We start from the raw sequence: 23,289 nt of genomic DNA on the forward strand, positions 1-23,289 counted from the left end.
CTTGCTCACAGTCACCCAGAAATTTTGGCTGCTTTGTTCCTTCAACTCAACAATATTTTCAACTCAATCTATTCTGTTGGACAAAAAGATGCTATTATATGTAAAGTCCTGTGGTCAAAGCTAGACGTATAAAAGTGGAAAAATGAGACAATCCCTCCCCAAGGAGTTTATAACCAATAGAAAGCTATGATATAAAACCAATTAAATACAATATACTATGGAATGTTCTAAAGTAAAGGTCAGGATCTGAAAAGATGCCCTAGGAAAATCTGAAGAGAAAAAAAAAAATATATATATATATATATATGTATATATTTTCAAAAGGAAGAAATCAGGAAAGGAGGTGACCTCAAAATTGGGCTTTAAAGGGAGAAAGGGTTTTAAATAGGCAGGAATGAGGAAACAGGAAAGTTGGTATGAATGCAGAGACAGAAAAGAGATGGATCAAATTGGAGATTAGCCAGTAGCCAAGTCAAGACAGGGAGATCAGAAAGTTTAGTTGAAGCCAGATTGTAAAAAGTTAAGACATTTATAGTTTCTTCTACAGGCAACAGGGAACCCTTGAGAGTGTTTGAGAAGAATGGCATGATCAGAGAAGTAGACTAATAATTATTCTAGTGATCTCCCAACCTTTTCTTGAGCTATTGTGGCAAAACTTTTTTTTTTTTTAAATGGGTCAGTTTAGCAATGCTTAAAGTTTAAATCTTTATTACAGCACATTTTAACTCACACAAGAAAAGGCCTAAAGCAAGGCTCCCAGGCACAGGAGCACCACTGGGGCAGAGGTAGGAAAAGGAGGTCGGTCAGCATCCTTCAGTCCATGCAGCAGGAGGCCCCATCAGTCTCTGCGGAGAGGCCGTCCTTACACAAAGCACCTCCAGCTTCTTCAATTCTGGTCTTCTTTCTAGTAATATGGGGAATCGCCGGGACACTTATTAAGTATCTACCACGTCAGGCACTGTGCCAAGCACTTTACAAAGAGTCTCAGTGAGTCCTCACAAACCATGCAAGGTAGGTGCTGTTATTACCTCCATTTCACGGGTGAGAAAACTGAGGCAAACAGAAGTTGTCACTTGCCCAGTCACAGAGCCTCTATCTGAGGCTGGATTTGAACTCGGGTCCTTGTCTCCAGACCCAGCACTCCACCCTTTGGGTCATCTGGCTGTCTCTGAATTAGGTTCAAGTTGAGCCTTCTTGGTTTAAAGGGGTATCCCAAGCCTTAGTTCTGGCTCCAGCTAGACCAGGACACCAGCATGTGCAGACCTGCCTGGGGGGACAGGCCCCGGGGGGTGGGGAAGACCAGAGCTGGAGAGGATGGGAGACATCTTGTATTCCAACCCTTTGTCAAGGCAAGTCTCTTAAGGGTGAAGGTGCAGAATAGACTGTGCCGGCGATACAGAAAAACAAAGAAATAACCCAAACCCAGGCCCCGCGGAGAGCCACCTGAAGCCTTACAAGGCCCTCTTGAAGACTTGCCTTTGGGAGCAGAAGTAACGACTGCAAGCTTCTCCAAGGCCAGAACTGCGGAGGTTTTCTGTGCATTCTTAGGAGAATGCTTGGCACGTGATAAGTATCACCAATGTTTAGCTAATTTTTCATGGTGGGATTTTAGGTCAGGGGCAAGATGGGAAGGAAGAAGATATTTTGGGGCAAGGCTCCACTGGGCCGGTAAATTAAGGCCTGATTCACATCCCTCTTAAAAACTACCAGTAAAGCTCATCTGGGTCAGTGCAATGGGGCCAGGGGCATCCAGAGCCAAAGCTGTATTGTATCCCTTTCTGGTCTGCATGGGTTGTGTGAATGGGAAACCCTAGGGTGACATTCCAAAAAATGGCCAAATCCAAGCTGGGATCCCAGCTGTCGCCAGAGACTCAGTGGAACCAGGTCAAAGGACTAGATAAGGAACATCACTTAATTGTCGGATGTAGATCCCAGGCAATAACAGCAGGATTAGAAAGGAGCCAGAGCACAGCAACATTACAAAAGGAGCTTATTTACCAAGTCTTGTCCACAAAGGGTTAACAGGACTCATGGCACTGAAAGACAGTCTGGCCATACTAAGGACTCAAAAAATCTGAGGTCAAATCCTAGTTCTGAAACCTCTCAGCTAGATTTCCCAACATGTGAAATGGAGGTGGTGATCCTTGCCCTGCCTACCTAGACGTGGAAATGGGGGAAAACTTGAGAGAATTATGGCACAGTCGAAAGGGAGCCAAACATGGATAAAAAGATGGGGGTGAGAGTCCTAGATCTGCCACTTCCTCTCTTGGAAACTCAAATCTCCTTGTCTGTCAAATGTGATACTTGTCCTACCTAACTGACATCTGGGGGAGAAAATAAGCAAAAAACATTTAACAGCACACAGTATGTAGATCAGCACAGAAATATCACCTATTATCACTGTTATTATCTACAGCTTTCTCAAAGATGGCATTTTTTCAGTCTTCCTTTTCTCTTCCTTTTCAATATCCAGTGAAGAACCCTTGATAAGTTGCTGCTATTGAGTCCTGTCCAACTGTCTGTAACCCCATTAGGAGTTCTCTTGGCAAGGATAATGGAGTGGCTTGCCATTTCCTTCTCCAGGTAATTTTACAGATGGGGAAACAGAGGCAAACGATTAAGTGACCTACCCAGGGTCATACAGCTTGTTAGTGTCTAAGACAGCTTTCAAACTCGGGCCTTCCTGACTCCAGGCCTGGCTCTCTATTCCCCATGCCACCTAGCTGTCCTTGATCTGAATTAGTTGCAAAATGGAATTCTCTCCATAAGTTGCCCTCTCTCAAGGCAATCCCGGCGCCAAAGGGATGAGTTAGGAAGGAGGTCACTGTGATGATGAGGTTCCTGCCTTCTCCCTAATTAGGGGAAGAGTTTCTGAGGGATAAAGGGAAGCTTGAAAAAAAGCTGCAGAGATTAAGAAGGGGGCTCAAAGGAGTAAGACAGTGGTCTTGGAACATGATTTTTGAGAACAAAGGAAAGTTACAGAATGGGGCTCCCTGTGTTTCCTTTATTGATCTTCACAGAAGAGACTCAAATCATTTTATAGGGGAGGGAGATCAGGGACTTGCCTGGCAGTACTCAGCTAAGAGACCCTGCCTGAAAAACTGTCCCTGCTGTCTCTCCATCTCTCACTGCTCATATCCCATCTGTTGCCAAGTCCTGTCAGCTCTGACCCGGCCATGTTTCTGGCCCAACACTGCTGCAGCCCTGACCAGGCTCCCGTCCCCTCTCACACAGCAATGTGAGTGAAAGCTCGTTTCTCAGTTCTCTCCCCATCCCAGCTGATCCTGCAGTTGTGCTCAAGGGGTTCCAAGCTTTTCCTCTTCGAGGTTCTCCTGGACTTCCTGAGCTGTCCACACTTGCCTCCCTCCACCCACTCCAGGGAGACTCGCCTTCTTGCTGTTCTTCCATGAGATGCGCCATCCCTGACTCTGCCCCCCGTCCCTGACTCTGTCCCCCGTCCCTGACTGCCTCAGGCCTGAAATTCTCTCCCTACTTCTCTCTTTCTGTCATCAAGTCTTGGCGACACTTCTTCTTCCCCAGGAAGCCTCCCCCAGTCCCACTTCCTTCTGTGATAGCTCCAGCGTGCTGTGCCTGTGGCCTGTCCGGGCCCAGGTGCATTTGCTGCCTTCCTGCAAGCTGCCTGAGAGCCGTTGTTGCCTTTCCTGACACAGTGCCTGGCACAGAAGAGGGTGTGAGGCCTCAGGTCTCTCTATATCTGAACACTGAGGACACAGGAGCTCATGGCTGGGGTCCAGGCGCCCGCTTCTCCCTAGCACTTCAGAGTCCAGCTCGCCCGCTCCTTTCCTTCCCATGCCGTCAGTGTTTGCTCCTGTCTGGCACGCGGTAGCGGACACAGGGCTGCACAGGGATGGCCGTCCTGACGCCCTACGCAGACACTTCCCACAGCTCCAGATCTAGGCAGCCTGCCAGCAGTTCCTTCCACTCCTTGGAGAGGGGATGGCATACAAGGAGTAAAAGGCGTGAAGCAGGCCAGCCACAGGAGAAGCAGCCCGGGGGTCAGGCCTCCATGGCACTTGTGACTCTCCCCAGAAGCAGCTGGGGAGGGTGGAGCGGAGCCCTGATCCTGGGGTCAGCAAGACCCTCAGAGACTTAAAACCCACATGACCAGAGGCAATGCACTTAACCTGCGGCTTGCCTCAGTTTCCTCACGGGTAAAATGGGAAGGAGAATAGCAGCAACTAGTGGGTGGGGATGCTGTGAGGGCCAACTGAGATAATGCTGATAAACATTAAGGCTCATAAATGCTGGAGGAGAGAGGGGCAGCTGAGGCTTCCACATCTCTCCCCCAGGGAGTGGGGACCGAAGCTACCGGACATTGGAGAGGCCGGCCTTCCCTGGGCCTGAGCACTTCTCCCGAGTGTGACTCAGGAGCTCTTGGTCTGTGAACAGACAGAAGGCGATCTGTTCATACTCACACTTCTCCCCACACTCGAACAAGCACCCAAACAAGCCTTCCTCGAGGGCAATCAGGTCAGAGTAAGCACTGGGCCCCCTGTGGAGGACCCAGGGCTGGGACCACTGAGCAGCCTCCAGAGGAGCCCGGTTGACATGGATGCCGAGGTTGCGCCTACATCTCCTGCTCGTTGGGTGTGAGTAGACGAGCCATGAGGTTGGAGGGCTGCAGCTCGACTCTGGTTCAAGGGCGCTGACCAGTGATTCTGGGTGGCTGAAGAAGGCTGGGGCCTCTTCTTGCAAAAGGCTCCTCCTGGGCCTGAAGCTCATGACACTTCCCTGGCAACCGTGGGGGGGCTCACATAGCTCCCGGACGAAGGAAGATTTCTCAAAGTGCTCCCCCAGGTCTGTGCTGATCGCTTCGGCCCGACACCTACCAGAGGTCCGGGCACTGCAATATAACACAGGAAGGCTGTTCAAACTCATCACCTCTGCTACCTGACATTCGATGGTCACCCCTGGCTGGAGGAGCTGCCCGTGTTTCCAGGTGGCCCCCCTGTCATCACTGTAAAACATCAGCGAATGGGGCCTGGCTCTAGATCGGAAGAAGATGCCCAGGCAGTGCCAGCGGGAAAAGTGGTAGGCATAGGCAGGGATGACCAGCCTCCCAGACTGGAGCTGCACCCCGTGGCCAGGGCCCACCGCAAACGTAGCCCAGTGCTCCACCTCCTCTCCAATCACCTCCTCGGTCAAGTCCTTGATTGGGCTCCAAGAACGCCCGTGGTCTGAGCTGGAGACAAAGCACAGGCGGGCGGCGTTCTTCCCTGAACAAATCTGCCGCTGCTCCGTGACGTGCTTACGCACACAAATGAAAAACAGAAAGACACGCCCACTCTTGCGCTCCCACACAGGACAGGGGTTCATGGTGCGGAATCCAGGGAGCGTGGCTGCCATCAGGGACTCCTGAGGCCCCCACTAAGAACGGGAGAGAAAAAGAGAGCATGGGAGAGGGCTGAGAGACAAAGCAAGTGCAACCAACATTTGGTGAAACTGTAAAAGCGTCGTTTATTTAAGTAAAAATAGACTTAAACAAAAAAGCCAAGCTTCTTCCATCTAGAAGAAACAAAAATAAGAAGCTAGGATAATAAAAGCTTATGTTTATAGGATACTCTCACAAAATAGATTATCCCATCTCATCCTTACAACAACCCTGTACAGTAAATAGTGTATGTAGTATTGAAATTATTAATATTAGTAATGCTATTATTAATAATGGTTAACTAACATTTCTATAGTGTTGTAAAAGTGATAAAGCACTTCCCCCCAAAGTCTCTGAAGTAAACAATCCAAGGACTATTATCCTTACTTTAAGGATTATTGTTAAAGAATTAGTATCCTTTGCTGAAGAATGAGGAAGGGTACAGAGAAGGTCTCTCCCAAAAGAGATAATTTCTTGATGCCCAATCTAGGGCTCTTCCTGTCAACCATACTGCCTTAAAAACAATGATAACTCACTCTTACATCCACATTTCCCAAGGTTGCTTTCCAGTAAGTAGCAAATCAAACAAATCAAATCCACAAGCATTTATTGGGCTTACACGTGAGGCACTGAGGACACAAAGCAAGATAAAACAAAACAAACAAAAAATCTAGTGTCATGACCATGAAGGTCATGGTTTAACAGGGAAGACAACAAGGCAAACAACTATGGACAAACAAGATACAGACCAGGAGGGGAAATCTGAGAAGGAAAGGGCCAGCATGAAGGGGAACTAAGAAAGGCTTCTTATAGACAGTGGGACTTTTAGCTGGGACCAGAAGGAAGGCACAGAGGAGGAGAGGAGAATTCCAGGAATGGCAGATAGCCAGAGAAGATGGACAGTCGGGGAAAATCAGGCCAGTGTCACTGGATCCGAGCCCATGGGATGGGCTTAAAGGAAGCCAAGGAGGTCAGGAGTCAGAGGTCAGGAGAGCATTCTAGACTGGGGGTCAGCCAGAGAGGGTGCCTGGAGCTGAGAGTTGGAGTGTCTTGCTTAGGGGACAACTAGGAGGCCAGTGTCACCGGATGGAAGAATGTATTTAGGGAGTATTTGGGGGTGGGGATAAGAAGACTGGAAAGGTGGAAAGGGTGTAGGAGCTTTGAATGTCAATTAGAACGTCCAGGAAACCACTGAAGTTTCCTGAATAGGAGGGTGACATGGTCAGACTTGGCACTTTAAAAAAGTCACTTTGGCACCTGAATGGAGAATGGATGAAGTGGGGAGAGACTTGAGACAGACAGACCTAGATCTATTGTGAGTTCTGTAGTCCTGACAAATTCCCTCCACAAGGATTCAGAGCTATAAGGCACCTTACTTCCAATTTAAAACACATATCTCTTCTATAACTCTCATATGTGGTTCTATTTCTTGACAAGATGGTGAGAAGAGAGGAAGAGGACTAGAATTCCATTTCCCTCTGTGTGATCTGAGTTTCCAGTAAAGGACTCAGACCCAATTCTCTTTGCAAGGTTTAGAGTTTTCTTCTAGTTAGTTTAAGGAACGGGGTTGAACAAATGCTCTCTCTAAAGGACCCTTCCCTCCCTACTATAATATTCTATGAAATTGGGTCCCTCCAAGCTCTGATACTCTGTAATCGACAATTCTCTATTTGGGGATCTTTAGAGAAAAATTTCCAAGAAGCTTTGCCAAAGTCGAGGGAAGCAGTTACCTGCACAGAATGGTCCACCTTCTCTCCTCGTCGCAGCACCAGATAAAGTGCATCTGTATCATCCGCTGTGGAACGCTTCTCTGCAAAGGCCAGCAAGACCCGGGCTGGTGGGATGTAGAGCAGTGCTGGGATCCGGTATGTGATCCCCCCCACTCCTTCCTGATGGAACAAGGTGGTAGTGGAGCAACATGAGGGTCTTGCTTCCATGGTGCCTGGAAGAAAAGGAAGCTGAGAGAGAGAAAGAGAGAGACAGAGAGAGAGAGACAGAGACAGAAAGGGAGACAGACAGAGAGAGAAAGAGAGAGAGAGAGAGAGAGAATATGTAGGTAGGTGAGTGCTCACATCCACATGAATACCTTATTGTTTACTATTTCTACACCAGGGACTGGGGTCTACTACATCTCCCATCTTCTCTGTGTTCACAGGGGAAGTTGTTATTGTTGTTTCTCCTCTTTGTGGCTTATTTTATAGAGGCCCCTCAGAAACTCATGGTACAGAAATACAAAGTGCTTTACCATTGTCCCACCAGAAGTGAGAGCCATAGATTCAATCCAAGGTCTCCTACTCCAAATTTTGAGGTCTTTTAACTATACCAAATAATCACTGAGGATCTGAACTCATCAAGAACTAAGTCCACCAAGCTTTCATTGCTTTGATATCGATTCACTGGGCAATCATCCTCAGTCATCCTATATGATAGTGAAAACTTAGACCATAAAACACAAATTACTGGCAGAATCTATTGTAGCAATTTTATTTTCTCAAGTTTCCAGTTGGCTGTCTCTCCCCTACTTTACAAAATGTCATTTTAAAAAAAATCAGCATGCTAGAACAATTCTATTAGCTCTGAAAAGTTTATCCTGATATTATTCAAAGTTTTCTACAAAGCAAAGACTCTCAAGATCAAAATGGACTATAGAGGACTTTAGCATTCCCAACAAGATCTTTGAAGACCTAGAATGATTGGGAAGTCACTAGGCATTTTCACTTATTTATATACAGAGTACTTTCTCCAGTAACACATTCTATGGTTTTACCAACACAGAAGACAGAGGGACTAGCAGCTTGCTTGATTCATATACTCTGATCCTAGTAATATGATATATCATTAGGATTTTGTTGCCTTGTCTCATTACTGACTCCTATTAAAGTCTGAAGTTAACTAAGACTTCTAGTTCTATTTCATAGGGTCCTCTTTCTAATCATCTCTCTCCCATCCCTTAACTTGTACAGTTGATATTTTAAACTCAAGTACAGGACTTTACACTGATCTTGATTCAATTTTGTCGTTTTAGACCGGTGAAACTATTTTGGATCCTGATTTTATGATCCAATATACTAGCTGTGCCTCCTGGGCTTGCATCAGCTGACAATTTTAAAAGCACAATGCCTTCATCCAAGTCACAGATAAAAATAACTCTTAAAACTCAAATTCTAATCTCTCTTCCAACTCTTAACAGTGAAGGTCTCTGTTGTAAGGCCACTTCCTGTTCTGGCATTTTCTCTTCTAATTTATCTTTTACCTCTTAAATTTGGAAGGTTCTATTCTTTTCCAAGTGAATACTAGAGGCTGGCAACTTTTCAGAGTTATCTAACTCTCAATTTATCTGTCTCCTCAAAAAAGAGAAAGGTAAATGGGAGCAGGAAGAAGAAAAGGGGCTGATACCCCATGTGGAATTGAAGGGGATTCTCAGGGGCTTCTTAAGGGTCCCATCAATCAGCCCAGTGTGCTCAACAATTGGGAGCCAAGTTGAGAAATAACCTCTCTGGTTGACCATCCTGTGACTTATCTCAAGGCAAGAGGAAACTGCCAACGGCAGAAAGATCACGTAACTTTCCTGAGTTAGAGAGAGGATAGAAGAAAAAAAGTGTTTCAGATGGGAGAAAAAAAAACAAAACTTAAAACTCCATAGCTTCGAATTCTTCTTCCTGACAATCAACGCCCTCCATCTAATTTTATAGACTCTTTTGCATATTACTCCCCTTCACTTACATTTCATACACTTCTTTCTTCTGAACACAATTTTCCACACCTCTGACATTGCTCATAATGCTGAATGCAAGTCAGTAACACTTATGTACCTACTGTGAGCAAAGTGCTAATCTCACCATTGTAGGACATACAAAAGTGTACAGAGAGGTATACAATTAACAATGCTCCTGGGATTTCCCTACATGGAACTGCAATCTGGCAGAGGCACCTGAATGGCACAGTAGAAAAGCTGGGGGTTTGAAGTCAGAGCATATGGATTTGAATCCAGGCTCTGCCAAACTTGGCCATGACACTCAATCACTTGATGTCTCAATTTTCTGATTCATAAAAAAGAGGATGATCTGTAAACTAATTCAGGAGAATCACACAGAATAGTGAATGTAAAAAACTTTTCAAATCGTCAAGCACTATATAAACATGGAGTCTTTTAGTATTAGAGGGATGAAATACATATACATATAACATGTAAATAAAGAGGTCCAAGCTAAGTAGCATGCCAGCCTGAGGGAAGCAAAGTCTTTACCAACAAAGTGGAATGGGGAAGGTTTCCCAAAGGAGATGGTTTTGAAGGATGAGTAAGAATTCAAAAGGCAACATAGAGGGAAGAGACTTTCCAGGCACGGGACACAGCAGCAAAAACAAGAGAGGAAGAAAGCTTTCTCTCACACACCCAATATATTAAACTATTCTCTGCTGCCCAACAGAACTTTATTATATTATAGTCACCACAACAGACACTAAGAAGTTTTGCATATGTTTGTATGTATTTTATGCCTGCTAGATTGTAAGCCCAATGAAATCTGAGGTAATATCCCATCTGAAGTCTGGATCTCTTCCAACACCTAATTTTATATATAGTAGGCATTTAATTGCTATTGAAAGAATAAATGCATGAATTTCCAGAATTCCAAATCTCCAGGAAAATGACAAAAGAGTTATTTGCAAATGGCATAACAACAAAAGCTAGTCTTCTTGCCTCTGTTCTCTCTCTAGTTCATTTATCTTCCTAATGCAGGTTTTCCTATATCATCTCTTGGTTTTAAAAACTCCAATGGTCTTCTATTGCTTACTAAATGAAATATATTCAAGTCTAGTGTTCAAGGCCTTCTTTATCTGATTCTAACTTACCTTTTCTCCAGCCATATTTTCCCCCACTCCTCTTCACCCATTTTAAAAAAGATAGTATTTTATTTTTCCAAATACATGCAAAGATAATTTCCAACATTCATCTTTGCAAAGCCTTTTGTTGCAAATTTTTCTCCCTCTCTCTCCTTTCCCTCTCCCCTAGATGATGAGCAATCCAATATAGGTTAAATGTTTCATACAGTTTTCTACAAGCTAGCAATTTATACACCTACTGCTTCTTCATCAGTCTACTCTCTCCTGCCCCTGTACATGGAAAGGACTTGCCACCAGTCACCCTGTTTGATGCATTCCAGCTAGATGTGAGAGGCAAGGAGGTGCAATGGCAAAAGGATGTGGTGGGCAGTCGGAAGAGAATGCATAAGCTTCACCTCTGCTGGTTCTTTCCTATGGGCCTTTATCCAAATCACTTAGTTACTCAAGCTGTAAAATGAAGCACTTGGCCCAGGGGTCCTCAAAATTCCTTTCTGGTTCTGAATCTGCATGAAGAGAATTCCTATACATACACAGGATGGTTTGAAGAGTCTCTAAGGTTAATTCCAAACTCAGATCTCCCAAGAGAAGAGGTTTCTCTAGTTTACTTTCAATTATTTGCTACAAGTTGTTAAAAAAAAAAAAAGTTCAGCGGGCATACTTGTGACTTCCTTTGCTCAGAACACAGAGAAAACAATGAGGGAAATTGTTTTGAACCTAAAACTAACCAAAAAAGACTAATTAAGGATTGAAAAGAAGGTGGTGAACACTGGGAGAAAGTGATCTTTAATTCATGAGAGCAAACAAAAGTAGCACAAAGTATAAATCAACATATTCCCAGAACTAGAGGTAAAACAAACTAGAAGTAGCAAGCAAAGTGGGCAGCTGCTTAGAATGTGTATACCAAATAGGAGTTGGGGGAGACAAGGAACGCTTTGCTTGGACACAAATCAATTTGCTCGGACAAGTAACAAATTGGTTGTTGTTCGGTTACATCAATCTTTGTGGCCTCATTCGGGGTTTTCTTGGCACAGATATTAGAGTGATTTGCTATTCCCTTTTTCAGCTCATTTTTACAGAAAAGGAAATTGAGGTTTAACTGAAAGTTAAATGACTTGCCCAAGTTTAGCAAATGTCTGAGACCACATTAGAACTCAGGTCTGCACCAGCTTAGCTGTTACTGTCTGGCTAACTCGGTTCAATTTGCAAAGTGTATGTATGTGACAAGTAAGAGCTTGTCTCCCTGCCTTTCCCTCCTCTATAATCCACATCCTTATAATCTGACGCGTCCACATCATTTCCTTACTTAAAAAACTTCAATGGTCCTCTACTGATCATTGAATAAAACAGGCTTCCACGGAGGCAGCTAGAGTATAATGGAAAGGAGACTGGATTGAAAGCCAGATTTCTCAGTTCTGCCTCTTACTGACTGTGTGACTTTGGGCATGGTTTACTAGCTGTAAAATGGGGATGATACTACTACGCTGCCTACCTCACAGGATAGCAGTAACTGAAGCACTCTTATAACACTCAGATCTATCAAGTCCTACACGTTCGTGTCTTTCCCTTGAAGAACCAGCTCAGGTGCCACCTTTTCCATAGCATAAAGCAGTGCAGGACCATAATGAAGATCTTAGATTTGGAAGAGAAATGGGTCCTGGAGAAAGAGGGACCTCAAAGGAACTGGGAAAACACTGGGCAGGCGACTTACCTTTTTAGAGCCTCAGTTTCTTCATCTGCAAAACTGAAATAGAAACAGTCACATGCACAGTATTTCATTTAGGATTGCTGAGGAGTTCAAGTGAGATAACACACACAAAGACTTTGCAAACCAATAAAAACGTCACTTAATATAACCCTTAAAAACGGGGGCTGGGGGGAGTAGAGTAAATAACTCTGAGTCTCCTTGCAACTCCCCATCAGTGATCGCTTCTCACTCCTTTCTGAGAGCTCTCTCCTTCCCCTCGGGTTTTAGCACCTCGCCTGAGACGCTTTAGCAGCATCTCTCTCCCCTTCCCATGGTTATGTAAATTCTCTGAGAGCAGGTCCCTGAATACCTTCGCGCTTCGGCAGTAGAACCCCGCGCGCGGCCCGCGGCCCCCGGGGCCGGGCACGCTCCCGCGACGGCGCCCCAGAGACCGCCCGCTCGGGACCAGGCTGGCGCAGCCGGCCAGAGGACAGCGCCCCCGGAGAGACCCCCAGGGCGAGCCGGCCCGGGGCAGGCGCAGAGAAGGGGCGGCGGGAACGGGCCGCGGGCGGCGGACGCCAGTCCGGAGAGCCCCCGAGCGGGACCGGGAGAGACGCGGACACGGGGGGAGGGGGGCCGAGCGGCGAGAAGGGAAAGGAGCAAGAACTCGGAAGAAGAGAGCGGCGCCGGGCTGCACAACATCCGGAGTCCCGAGCGGCGGGGCCGCGCGGGTCTTTATATGCCGGGCGCCGAGCATGCGCACGGACAAGCAGCGTCTCACGTGACCCCTCGGGGCGACCGCGGGAGGAAGGCGCCGGCTTTGACTCCAGGAGCGGAGTACTTACTCCCGGTCCCGGGCCGCTAAACAGATGTTCCTGCGCGGTTCGGGGCCAGTGTGGGCGGAGAGGCCGGCAGCGGCTGGGCTCCACACCGCGGGATCGGGGAGCCGCCCCCCCTTCTCTGCTCGGCGGCCCCTCCCAGTCCTGACCCGGGTTCCAAGGCGCGGGCGCTCGAGCTCTGACATCGTGCGCTTAGGGACGGTGTGCTCTGACATTCTGTGGCCCACCGGCCTTTCCGACTCGTGATAGTCGGCACCTAATCGTCCTGTCTTTATTGATTTGCATAAGCTGTCAGAGCTCAAAAGTGCGCTTCCGTTTCATTTTTCACAAGGCATTTGACACGGTAAGAAACCTAGTGTCAAAGCAGAACACAGTCTGTTTCCTAACTCCGGCTAGTAGTACTCTTTCTGATGGGACGTGTGACAAGTGCTCCCACACCCATTTTTTTTTTTGCTCGAGGCAATTGGGGTTAATTAAATGACCTGCTCATGGTCACACAGCTACTAAGTCCTGTGTCGGGTCCTCCCGAATTCAAGGCCAGGACTCCGTCTCACTACCCCCTCCTCCCTATCCCCACTTCCAGAACAAAGGCCTTAGTCTCATGACTGAACAAGCAGTTGATGTGTAAGGAGGGAGCCTTTTGTTTTTTTCAACTCCTGTCCTGTTGAGAAAAGTCTGAGATGCCAGAAAGGGCAAGACTCCAAGACAAAGATGAGAGGCAGAGACGACCCCAGAAAAACACGACCCTTCAAGCAGGGCCAAGGTAGACTTTGTCTTTCATCCTGCTGCAATTCAGCAGTGCAAAGTGCTGCACTGTGACAGGACGAATGCCCCATCTCCCAGGCATACCAGATACGTAGAGGCAACCCATCAAGGGTTATTGCCCTGGGCAGAACAGCTAAACCTTCTTTCAAGTACAGGCTTGCTGGGTAAATCTACACAGAGCAATGTTCATAGTCTCTGATATTACAGTTTTGGCTTAAATCTTGATACTCACTACTCACCAGTCCCCACCCCCCCACCCCTCCAGTTTTATTGAGGTCCTGGCCTACACAACTAAATTCTAAGCCTGGCATCCAAAGCCCTCCTTCACTTTCTCTTCCCAGACAACAAAACAGGTTTCCTTGATGCCTTCAGACAAAGTCCAGTTCTCTCTGCCCTCTAAAATTTAATTTTCTGCATCTATTATGTCTACTGAAATACAATGCTTTCCTCAAGGGCTACTCCAAGAGGCTTTTTCTGAAAACCTCCCCCTCTACCGGGATGTGAAGGCTCTCTTGTGATGTCACCTCTTCTACAGATCATCACATTCACATCATTATTCTTATGTTTATATCTTACCTTAGACTAGTTTGGGTGTCCTCAAGAGTAGGGACTGTAGTATGCACATCTGCATCGTACCTAGTGGCATAACTGATGTCCATGTTACATGAATGGCTTGTCAAAAGCTGTTCCTCAAATTTTCTAGCCCAATTTGCTCATTTTAAAGAAGAAACTCCAGCTCTAACCCTGCATATGAAATATTCTAATCAAACTCTTTTTCCAGATGAGAAAACTCAAGCTCAGATATAAGTCCTCATCCAGCAAAGAGGTCAAACCAGCAGCTGTATCTAGATGCTGCTGCTGAAGGCCTAACACTTGTCCTCTTCTCTCTATCCAAGGCCAAGTCTGCCTGGTCTAAATCTTAGGAGCCTCAACTCAGACCTGTTAGTGGACAATTCAAGAAAAGCTCCACACCAGTACAGGCTGTTCTTTCTCTGCCATTAAGACACAACACCACGTTTGCATCTCTTCTTTCCTTTTATTGAAAAAAATTCATTTAGAAAATGGCAGTTAATAAGGAACACAGAACAGAAATTAAGAAATGGGAGTGGGCAGCAGGGATGGGGGGAAGTCATGGAGGACATAAAGAGAACTAAAAATGCCATTGACTGATTTGACTGGTCAAAAGCAGAAAACCTGATATCCAGAAGAAGGATCTCTCTTTCCCCTGGTCTGTTTTAAACAAATTAAAATGGTGGGTATTGTGTATTATTACTTTTTAAAGTCATCCCCCCCACACACCCCAATTCAGTCAAATAAATACAAAATTAAAAAGTAGGTCTGGAAAACTGTTGTAACCCAAAGGTTTTGTCCTAAATCTCTGAAGGAGGCAGGGCCTGGGATAAAAAATAATAATAATAATAATGGACAGATACAACAGTCAGCATCATGGGAAATAGGTTAAAAAATTTAAAAAGGGCAGATGTGGTAGGAAGTCTCTGCGTAGTATAAGTACTGCCAGAGACAAAAGAGGAAGTCTATTGAGCTTCAAGCAAAAATTCCTTCCAAACAAGTCCTTGATAAGTCAAGAGTCTTTCAATCCAATCAATCTCAAAGGTCAGAGAGTGACCTTAATGATAGTTTAGAGCAAGGCAGCCATACAGAATGGGTTTGGCCATGAACTCACTCGCCTGCTCGACACTAGCTTCCTAGTAGTGGTGCCTGGTTCCACTTTAAAAATCCTATTGATCCAGAAGGGACTAGGATTTCATGACAAAACATGAGACATTTTAAACATTTTTTATTTTACTCTATCTGTTTTAGTTTCTGGCTTGTGGGGTGTTTGTTTCAGTTTTGTTTTTGTTGTTTGTTTTGTGTATATGTGTGGTCAGCATGATCCCAGCAGAAAAAAGGCTGCTCCTGGAAGGGTTATTTTGTTTTCTTCTCTGTGGCAAGACTGTCGTGGAGTTTGGAGATCTCCGGCTCATAGGCCTCCATTACCAGCATCCCACTATTGTCGAAAAACTTAGCGATGGACTTAGTGAATTCTGCTTCCCTCTGTTGCTTGGTTTTCCCACTAATGAAGGTCAGCTTCAGGGTGTACTTGTCATCAAATCTGGGTACCAGGACACAACATACAGAATTCACAGTTGGTAAATATTCATGAATAGTGAATGACATCTACTGTTCTGCATATCAAATGAACCATAACATTTCTATAGGTTTTTTACAGTTTACAAAGCACTTCTTTATCAACAGAAGTAGTTACTGTGGAGCATCCTTACTATATGAGAAATATTTATTTGAATTACTGAATTTAATGAAGGGGCAGCAAATTAAAAGGACTTTGTATGGTCACATGTAAATTAGGTAAGGAGTAATTTTTAGTCAGGACCTTACTTCGAGATGATTTTTCTTTTTGCGATTTTAAAAAAATTAATGTAAATATTAAACATGGAAATGTCAATAAACTAAAAACAGAAAAATATATGACTACGAATGTTAGAGAAAAGTTTTTTAAAAGAAGATATATTAAATTAACATGAACATAAAACAACAGTGCTCTGATTTGGCAAATAATTTTTTTTTCCTCTCTCCTTCCTGCTCTTATTGTTCACCAACTCTCTCTCCTGACTCCTTTAGAATAGAAGAGTTCTCTTTTGTCTTTATGTTCTTTTTAACTCGAGTCACTATCAAGAACTTTACAGCAGTTAGATGGATACAATAAATCTCAAAAATCTGTGATTTCACCAGTATAGAGGCTTTCACTACTAACCTATCACAATACTTCCATACAAAAAGTTACTCGCATAAAATGGATAGTGGGGAAAACAGGACAGAAAAATAAGTAGAAACCACAGATTGTGGAAGGTGTTGAAACTCAGCCTGAACCAAGAGCAAGTATTATCTGTATAAACAGGTATAAACTCAAACCCTTCCCAATAAGACGAGAAATCAAACAAGGATGTCTATTATCATCATCACTATTCAACATTGTACTAGAAATGCTGGTTCTAACAATTAGTAGGACACAGCATGGTGGAGTTGTGAGAAATTGAAGGAATAAAAATAGGAATACAATAAGGAAACAAAATTATCACTCTTTGAAAATGATATGATGGTATATACTTAAAGACTTCTAGAAACTCAACTAAACAACTAGTTGAAAAAATCAATTTGAACAAAGCTGTAGTAGGATATAAAACTCATAAATCATAAGTATTTCTATATGCTACCAACAAAACCCGGAAGTAAAGAATAGAAAAATAAATTCTATTTAAAACAACTCCAAACAATATAAAATTACTTGGGAATTTGCCTACCAAGGGAAATTTAGAGAACACAATTACAAGACACTTTTTACACAAATAGAGATATAAACTATTGGGAAATATCAGTTACTGAGAGGTAGGCCAAGCCAACATCATAAAAAAGAAAAATTTACCTAAATTAATTTACTTATTCAATGCCATACCAAAGTACCAAAGAATTTATATTTAAAAAAAAAAAAATTCACCTGGACAAACAAAAGATCAAGAATATCAAGGAAATCAATTTTTAAAAAGTGAAGGGAGAAAGCCTAGCAACTTGATTTCAAACTGTATTACACAACAGTAATTATAAAAACAATTTGATAGTGGGTAAGTAACAAAGTTAAGCATACAAAAGACAATAATAAATGATCATAGCCATCAAGTGTTTTATAAGCTCAAAAATGCAAGCTTTTTGGAACAAGAACCTGCTAGCTGGCAGAATTTGCTGGAAAAAGTAGAAAGCAGTTTGGCAGAAAATAGGCAGAGACCATCTCACATCATACAACAAGATTAGATTGTTATGGATAAACAATTTAGACATAAAAGATAATATCACAAGTATATTAAAAGAGCATGGAAAAATATACCTGTCACATTTTTAGACAATGGAAGAGTTTATAACTAAACATTAGAGAGGATCATGGGAAATAAAAAGGATAATTTTGATTACACAAAATTTCAAAATAATTTTTGCACAAGCAAAAAGTACTGCAGCCAAAATTAGAAGGAAAACAGCAAAGTGTGGAAGGGGAAATTTTACAAGAAACATCTCTGATGATGATCTTATTTTTCAAATATATTTGGAATTGAGCAAAATTTATCAAAACAGGAGTCATTCTTCAGTTGATAAATAATCAGAGGTATGAACAGGAAGTTTTTAAAAGAATCAAAGCTCTCAACAGTATGCAAAAAATGCTCTAAATCAAAGCTTCTTTAAACTTTTTTGACTCATGACCCCTTTTCACCTGATAAATTTTTATATGATCCTCATATAAAAGGCATAGAAATCAAATATTTACTAATAATAAATCATAATTTTGTGACACACACACACCCTCCCCCGATTCACTTATGAGACTCTACAGTTTAAGAAGCTGGGCTCTAAATCACCACTGATAAGAGAAATGTAAATTAAAACAACTCTGAGGTACTACCTCACACCTATCAGATTGACTAATATGAGATAAAAGAAAAATGATAAATACTAAACTAGGATACCAATGTATTGTGGGTAGTGTTGTGTACTAGTTCAATCATTCTGGAGAACATACTGAACCCAGCAATAACACTACTTTAACTACTACTACAATGTCCAAAGAAATTAAAAAAAAAAGATAAAGGACCAATTTGTCCAAAAATATTTATAGCAACTCCTTTTGTATTGACAAAGAATTGGAAATTGAGGGGATTCCCATCAATTAAGGAAGGACTAAACAAACTGTAGTATATAATTGTGTTGGAATATTACTTACTATGCTATAAGGTGAGCTGGATGCTTTCAGAAAAACCTTTTCAGAAAAAATGCTTCAGAAAAGACTTACATGAATTTATGGAAAGCAAAGTGAGCAGAACAGAAGAACACTGTACACTGTTAATAGTAATGATCAACTGTGCTACTCAATTAACTACTCTGATCAAACTGATGATTCAAGACAATTCCAAAAGATGCATAATGAAAAATTCTAACTCCAGAGATAGAAATGGTGAAGTATAGTGAAGCATACTTTTGTGACTTTATTTTTCTCCTTTTGTGTGTTTTTTTCTTTTGCAACATGACCAACATGGGAAAGTTCTGGCTTGATTTCATATATATATAATCAATATCAAGTTGCTTGTCTTGTCAAGGTAGGAAGAGGGAATTTTAAAAATTACTTTACGTGTAATTGGAAAATGTTTAATGAAAATATATGTATGTATGTATGTATAAGAAAGTAAGTCTGAGGAGTTTGGACTTTATCCTGTAGGCATAGAGAAGCCAATGAATTGGCTTTCTGAGACCTAGTTATGTGATTAGAAAATGAATCTGGTGGTGGTATGCAGGACAGATGGGAGTAGGAAGAGACTAGGTGGGGGCAGACCCTGATTAAAAGACAAGAGGTGACCAGAACCTTGCAAAGACAATGGGAATAAAAAGGAAATGATGTTTAACAGATGAAGGAAGAATTAATAAATTTGGCAACTGTTAGGCAAAGCATCAATAAACATTTACTAAGACCTTACTGTCAGGCCCTAAGGATACAAAGAAAATGGAAAAATAGTCTCTGTCCTCAGGAAGACTACATTCTTAAGAGGGAGGAGAGGAAGGGAATGGGAAGCTGGGGACTAGGACAATATATTCCACAATGTGTATGAGCAAGTTATTTCACCTTTAAGAGCCTCATTAATAAAATGAAGAGGATTAAACTAGAGAGCCGCTAAAGTTTCTTCTAGTAATTTTAACACCATTTTCTATGATTCCATGGAACATACAGGAGATATAGGGAATAGAGGCCTCTAAGTAAGCCTTAGAAGAAGATGAACTAGCAGCTGGGGATACTGGGAAAGGCCACCTGCATAGGATGGCTCTTAAAGTGAGTTGAATTACTGAATTGAATTTCTGCATACCATCTTATACTGCTCCTACAATCCAGAATGCAGTCCTACACACCATTCAGACTTAGTTCTAAAACTACTTTTTAGGTGCTATTTTCATGGATCTGGATGGTCCTCATATCACCCCAACTCCTATATTTAATAAAATAGGTAATGTGGTATAATTGGAAAAACACAAGTCAGAGGTGAAACCTGGTTTCAAATTCTAGGTCTTTCTACCTAATACCCAATGTGACCATAAACACATTACTACATTCCTCATGCCATGTGTGTGATGTTCAAGGAGGATGAGTACTTCTGGTGTGAAAGCTTGCTGAGCCCTTTTCAGGCTGCTTACCCATCTTTGATATCCACCTTCACCCAGCTCTTACCTGTGGCTCCAAAGAGCCAAGCATACACAGCAGCCACATCTTGGTGAAAAATCCAAGCAGATAAGCTAAACTAGGGTGAGGGTAAACGACAGCACTCATCAGTGAGTTAGGAGGATGTCTATCCTAAGCATGTGAAGACTTTCCCCAGTGGAATGAGTGAATGAGAACAATCTGTCCCAATGTCCATGGAGACAGATGAAGCAGGCCCGGTAGAATGCTTAGAGCTTGGTCAGACACAGAAGAAGCCAAGGGCCATCCACTACATCCCAGGCCACCACCAGCTGTCTTGACTTTTGCTCTGCCACTGGACTTTGATGACTCGGGAAAAGAGAGTGAAGGTGACAGTTCTGTCTTGTTTAAATCCAATTCACACAGGAATTATCAGACCATCACCCCATGATGCTCCTGGTCCTCTTCAAAGGACAAACATTTCCTCCTCCACCTTCCTCACACCTCTCCAACAATGGAAATTATAATTAAGTCAATAGAGTTGGCAACTAGGTGGCACACAGTGGATGAAGTGCTAGCCTAGAGTAAGGAAGACCAGAATTTAAATTGGGCTTCACTATTTGTGTGAAATAGTTTAACTGCGTGACTCTGAGGAAGTCACTTAACCTGTGGGCCTCAATTTCCTGAACTGTAAGATGAGGTTAACAACACCACCTCCTTTCCAGGATTGCTGTGAGAATTAAGTGGGATATTTGTAAAGTACTTATCAGTGCCTGATAAATGGCAGGTCCTGTAAAAATACCATCAGCAATGATTCCAGAAAAGGCATTTTCGAAGGACTGTCCTGTAGTTCCCCATACTATCTTTATGAATTCTCACACCAAAAAACTTCCCTGGCCATCATTCCTCTGTGTGACTCTGAGGAAGTCACTTAACCTGTGGGCCTCAATTTCCTGAACTGTAAGATGAGGTTAACAACACCACCTCCTTTCCAGGATTGCTGTGAGAATTAAGTGGGATATTTGTAAAGTACTTATCAGTGCCTGATAAATGGCAGGTCCTGTAAAAATACCATCAGCAATGATTCCAGAAAAGGCATTTTCGAAGGACTGTCCTGTAGTTCCCCATACTATCTTTATGAATTCTCACACCAAAAAACTTCCCTGGCCATCATTCCTCTGTGTATATGATTCTTAAGGGAAGCAACTACTTGTCTTTAACATTTTTATTCCCAGTACTTAGCACAATGCCTGGCACACTGTCTTTAATAAACACTTTCTTGTTCATTCATCCTTTCTTTACCTAGGCCTTGGTTTTCTCATCTACAAATTTAAGGAATTAGACAGGATGATTTCTAAAATTCTTTCTGGTTCTGGATCTTATGATCTACCTATGTCTGGTACTTGGGGAAAGCTATTTAGTATTTATTATAAGCTACCTTTCTGTCAATATGTCTTGGTTCACAAACTAGCTCATCAATATCCAGCCTATATTTTATTCTTCTATATCCCCAGTACTTAAGACAGAACCCTACCTGTAGAAGATGCTCAATGAATGCCTGTTGCTGGTATTGAGTCAACAAATACTGAGCTATGCACAGAATTCTATGCTAAGTACTGGGGAGCTTAAAAACATGGGGGAAGAGGGAGATTTTTTTGTCCAAGAACTTATAGCCTACTAGTGGAGGAATGATATAGGAGAGGAAGACAGTATGTAATGAAAATTACACTTAAGAATAGCATGGAAGTCAAAAGATATGAACACTTTTAAAAACAAAAAATAATTACTATTTTACTATGCTACAATGTATTATAATATCATACATACGTTACATAAAAATATAGAACTAGTACAATAATATTCTACATATAATTTCTCTTGCATAGTAATATACTATAATGCTATATTATACTGTAAATACTACAGGAAAGAAAATATGCTCTAAATCAGTAATACCAAGAGTTAACACAATTCTGGGTTTCAACCTCTTATTTAAATTAACCCTGATGATCAAAAAATTGAGAAAAATCAATATTAGAGGAACGGTAGAAAGATGTAATGGGTGATTTTATCCTATCAGTAAAATTATGAATTACTCTAACTATTCTGCAAAAACATTTGGAATTATTTAAGAGAAGTAGCTAAAATGTCTACTTTCCTCTGACCTAAAAAACCTGCATGTCATGAGCATTAATCCTAAGATTAAAGTAAGAAATTCCAGTATATACCAAAACATTTACGGCAGCACTCCTTGTAGTAGCAAAGCACTGGAAAGTGTGTGATGTAGCGGGATAGGTGCAAGTCAGTAAGGTTCAAATCTCAGATTCTCAGATGCTTCCTATATGAAACTTAACCTCTCAAAAAAAAAAAAAAAACAAAAAAAACAAGCACTTATTAAATGCTATAGCATTGTGCTAAGCATTTTAAAAATATTATCTCAATTGATCTTCATAACAATCCAGAAAAGTTGGTGCTATTGTCTCCATTTTATAGATGACAAAACAGAAAAAAAAAACAGGTTAAGTGAGTTGCCCAGAGTCATACAGCTAAATATCTAAGGTTAGATTTGAATTCACATCTTCCTAACTCCAGACTTCACATTCTTGTCACTGCATCACCCTGTTGCCAATGGAGAGAATAAGTCTCAGTTTTTCACCTACAAAATAATATATGCTTAACTCAGAGGGTTCTTGTGAGAAAACTTTTTTTTTGTAAACTTTTAAGGACTACATAAATCTGAGTCTGAAAGAAAAGAAGGCTAGAGGGAGAGAGGGAAAGATGGAGGAGAGAAGGGAAGAGAAGGAGGGAATGAAGAGACAGAGAAGGGGGGAAGGAGAGAGGGAGGGAGAGGGAGGGAGAGAGAGGGAGAGAGAGGGGGAGGGGGAGAGAGAGAGAGAGAGAGAGAGAGAGAGAGAGAGAGAGAGAGAGAGAGAATGAGAATATATATGGCTGGCAGTAAAAACATTTGAAGGAAAACCCATTTCTTTAACATATAAAAAATTATGAAAGGAGCATACCGTTTAAGACTGGAAGACAGCTGCCAAACATCATCAGGATCCATTCCTGATGGGTCTTTTCTATGTGCTACAAGGAAAATGCTTTTCTCCTTATATGAAGTATAAATGGTCAGAATCCCCATCATGATGAAATAGGTTCAGGATATGTTAAGGAAACAGAAAATTATGACAAGGCAAAACAAAGACATGGAAACTAAAGATCCTTCTGAAACTTTGTCTTCAGAGATGGCTGTGTTACTGAAAACGTGTCAACCAACCTCTTTGGGTTTATTTCTGAATCTGTCAGATAGCATGGGACTCAATCTCTAAGGTCTGCTCTAACATCATTTTACAATTCTATAGCAATGATTTAACAATTCTTGTCTTCTTGTTCTGTTATTTCACTGGCCTCTTTAAAAAAAAAAAAATTGGCATCTGAATAACAGAGAAAGGTATCTGCAAGAAAGGGACCAGGATTATGAATGGATTAGAAGCTAGGCCATAGAAGGACTGGCTAAGAAACCTGTATCAGCGAAAAAGTCCTAGAT

The 23,289-nt window shown here is 42.3% G+C and overlaps 2 protein-coding genes across 3 annotated transcripts in view; both read right to left on the bottom strand.

Moving 5' to 3' along the window:
• Positions 1–691: 691 nt before the first annotated feature.
• On the bottom strand, positions 692–12,725 carry NEU3 (neuraminidase 3). Of its 2 annotated transcripts, XM_023499710.2 has the most exons (4): positions 12,289–12,355; positions 11,943–11,975; positions 7,123–7,350; positions 692–5,388 (listed from the first exon to the last, which is right to left on the bottom strand). In XM_023499710.2, the coding sequence occupies exons 3-4, from the start codon at positions 7,327–7,329 to the stop codon at positions 4,327–4,329; spliced, it is 1,269 nt and encodes a 422-aa protein (XP_023355478.1). In that variant the 5' UTR covers positions 7,330–7,350; positions 11,943–11,975; positions 12,289–12,355; the 3' UTR covers positions 692–4,326. The 2 variants fall into 2 exon arrangements, with proteins under 2 accessions (XP_023355478.1, XP_023355477.2); XM_023499709.2 differs by lacking the exon at positions 11,943–11,975 and having other exon boundaries at positions 12,289–12,725.
• Positions 12,726–14,538: 1,813 nt separating this feature from the next.
• SPCS2 (signal peptidase complex subunit 2) overlaps positions 14,539–23,289 on the bottom strand; it is a 28,533-nt gene continuing 19,782 nt past the window's right edge. Inside the window, exons 4-5 of the mRNA XM_023499708.2 lie at positions 22,763–22,897; positions 14,539–15,635 (exon numbers count right to left, since the gene is read on the bottom strand). Coding sequence (XP_023355476.2) covers positions 15,449–15,635; positions 22,763–22,897 — 322 coding nt within the window. The 3' untranslated portion in view covers positions 14,539–15,448. The remainder of the gene's footprint in view (positions 15,636–22,762; positions 22,898–23,289) is intronic.

This window comes from Sarcophilus harrisii, chromosome 3, assembly GCF_902635505.1.
Source record: "Sarcophilus harrisii chromosome 3, mSarHar1.11, whole genome shotgun sequence".
Taxonomy (NCBI): Eukaryota; Metazoa; Chordata; class Mammalia; order Dasyuromorphia; family Dasyuridae; genus Sarcophilus; species Sarcophilus harrisii.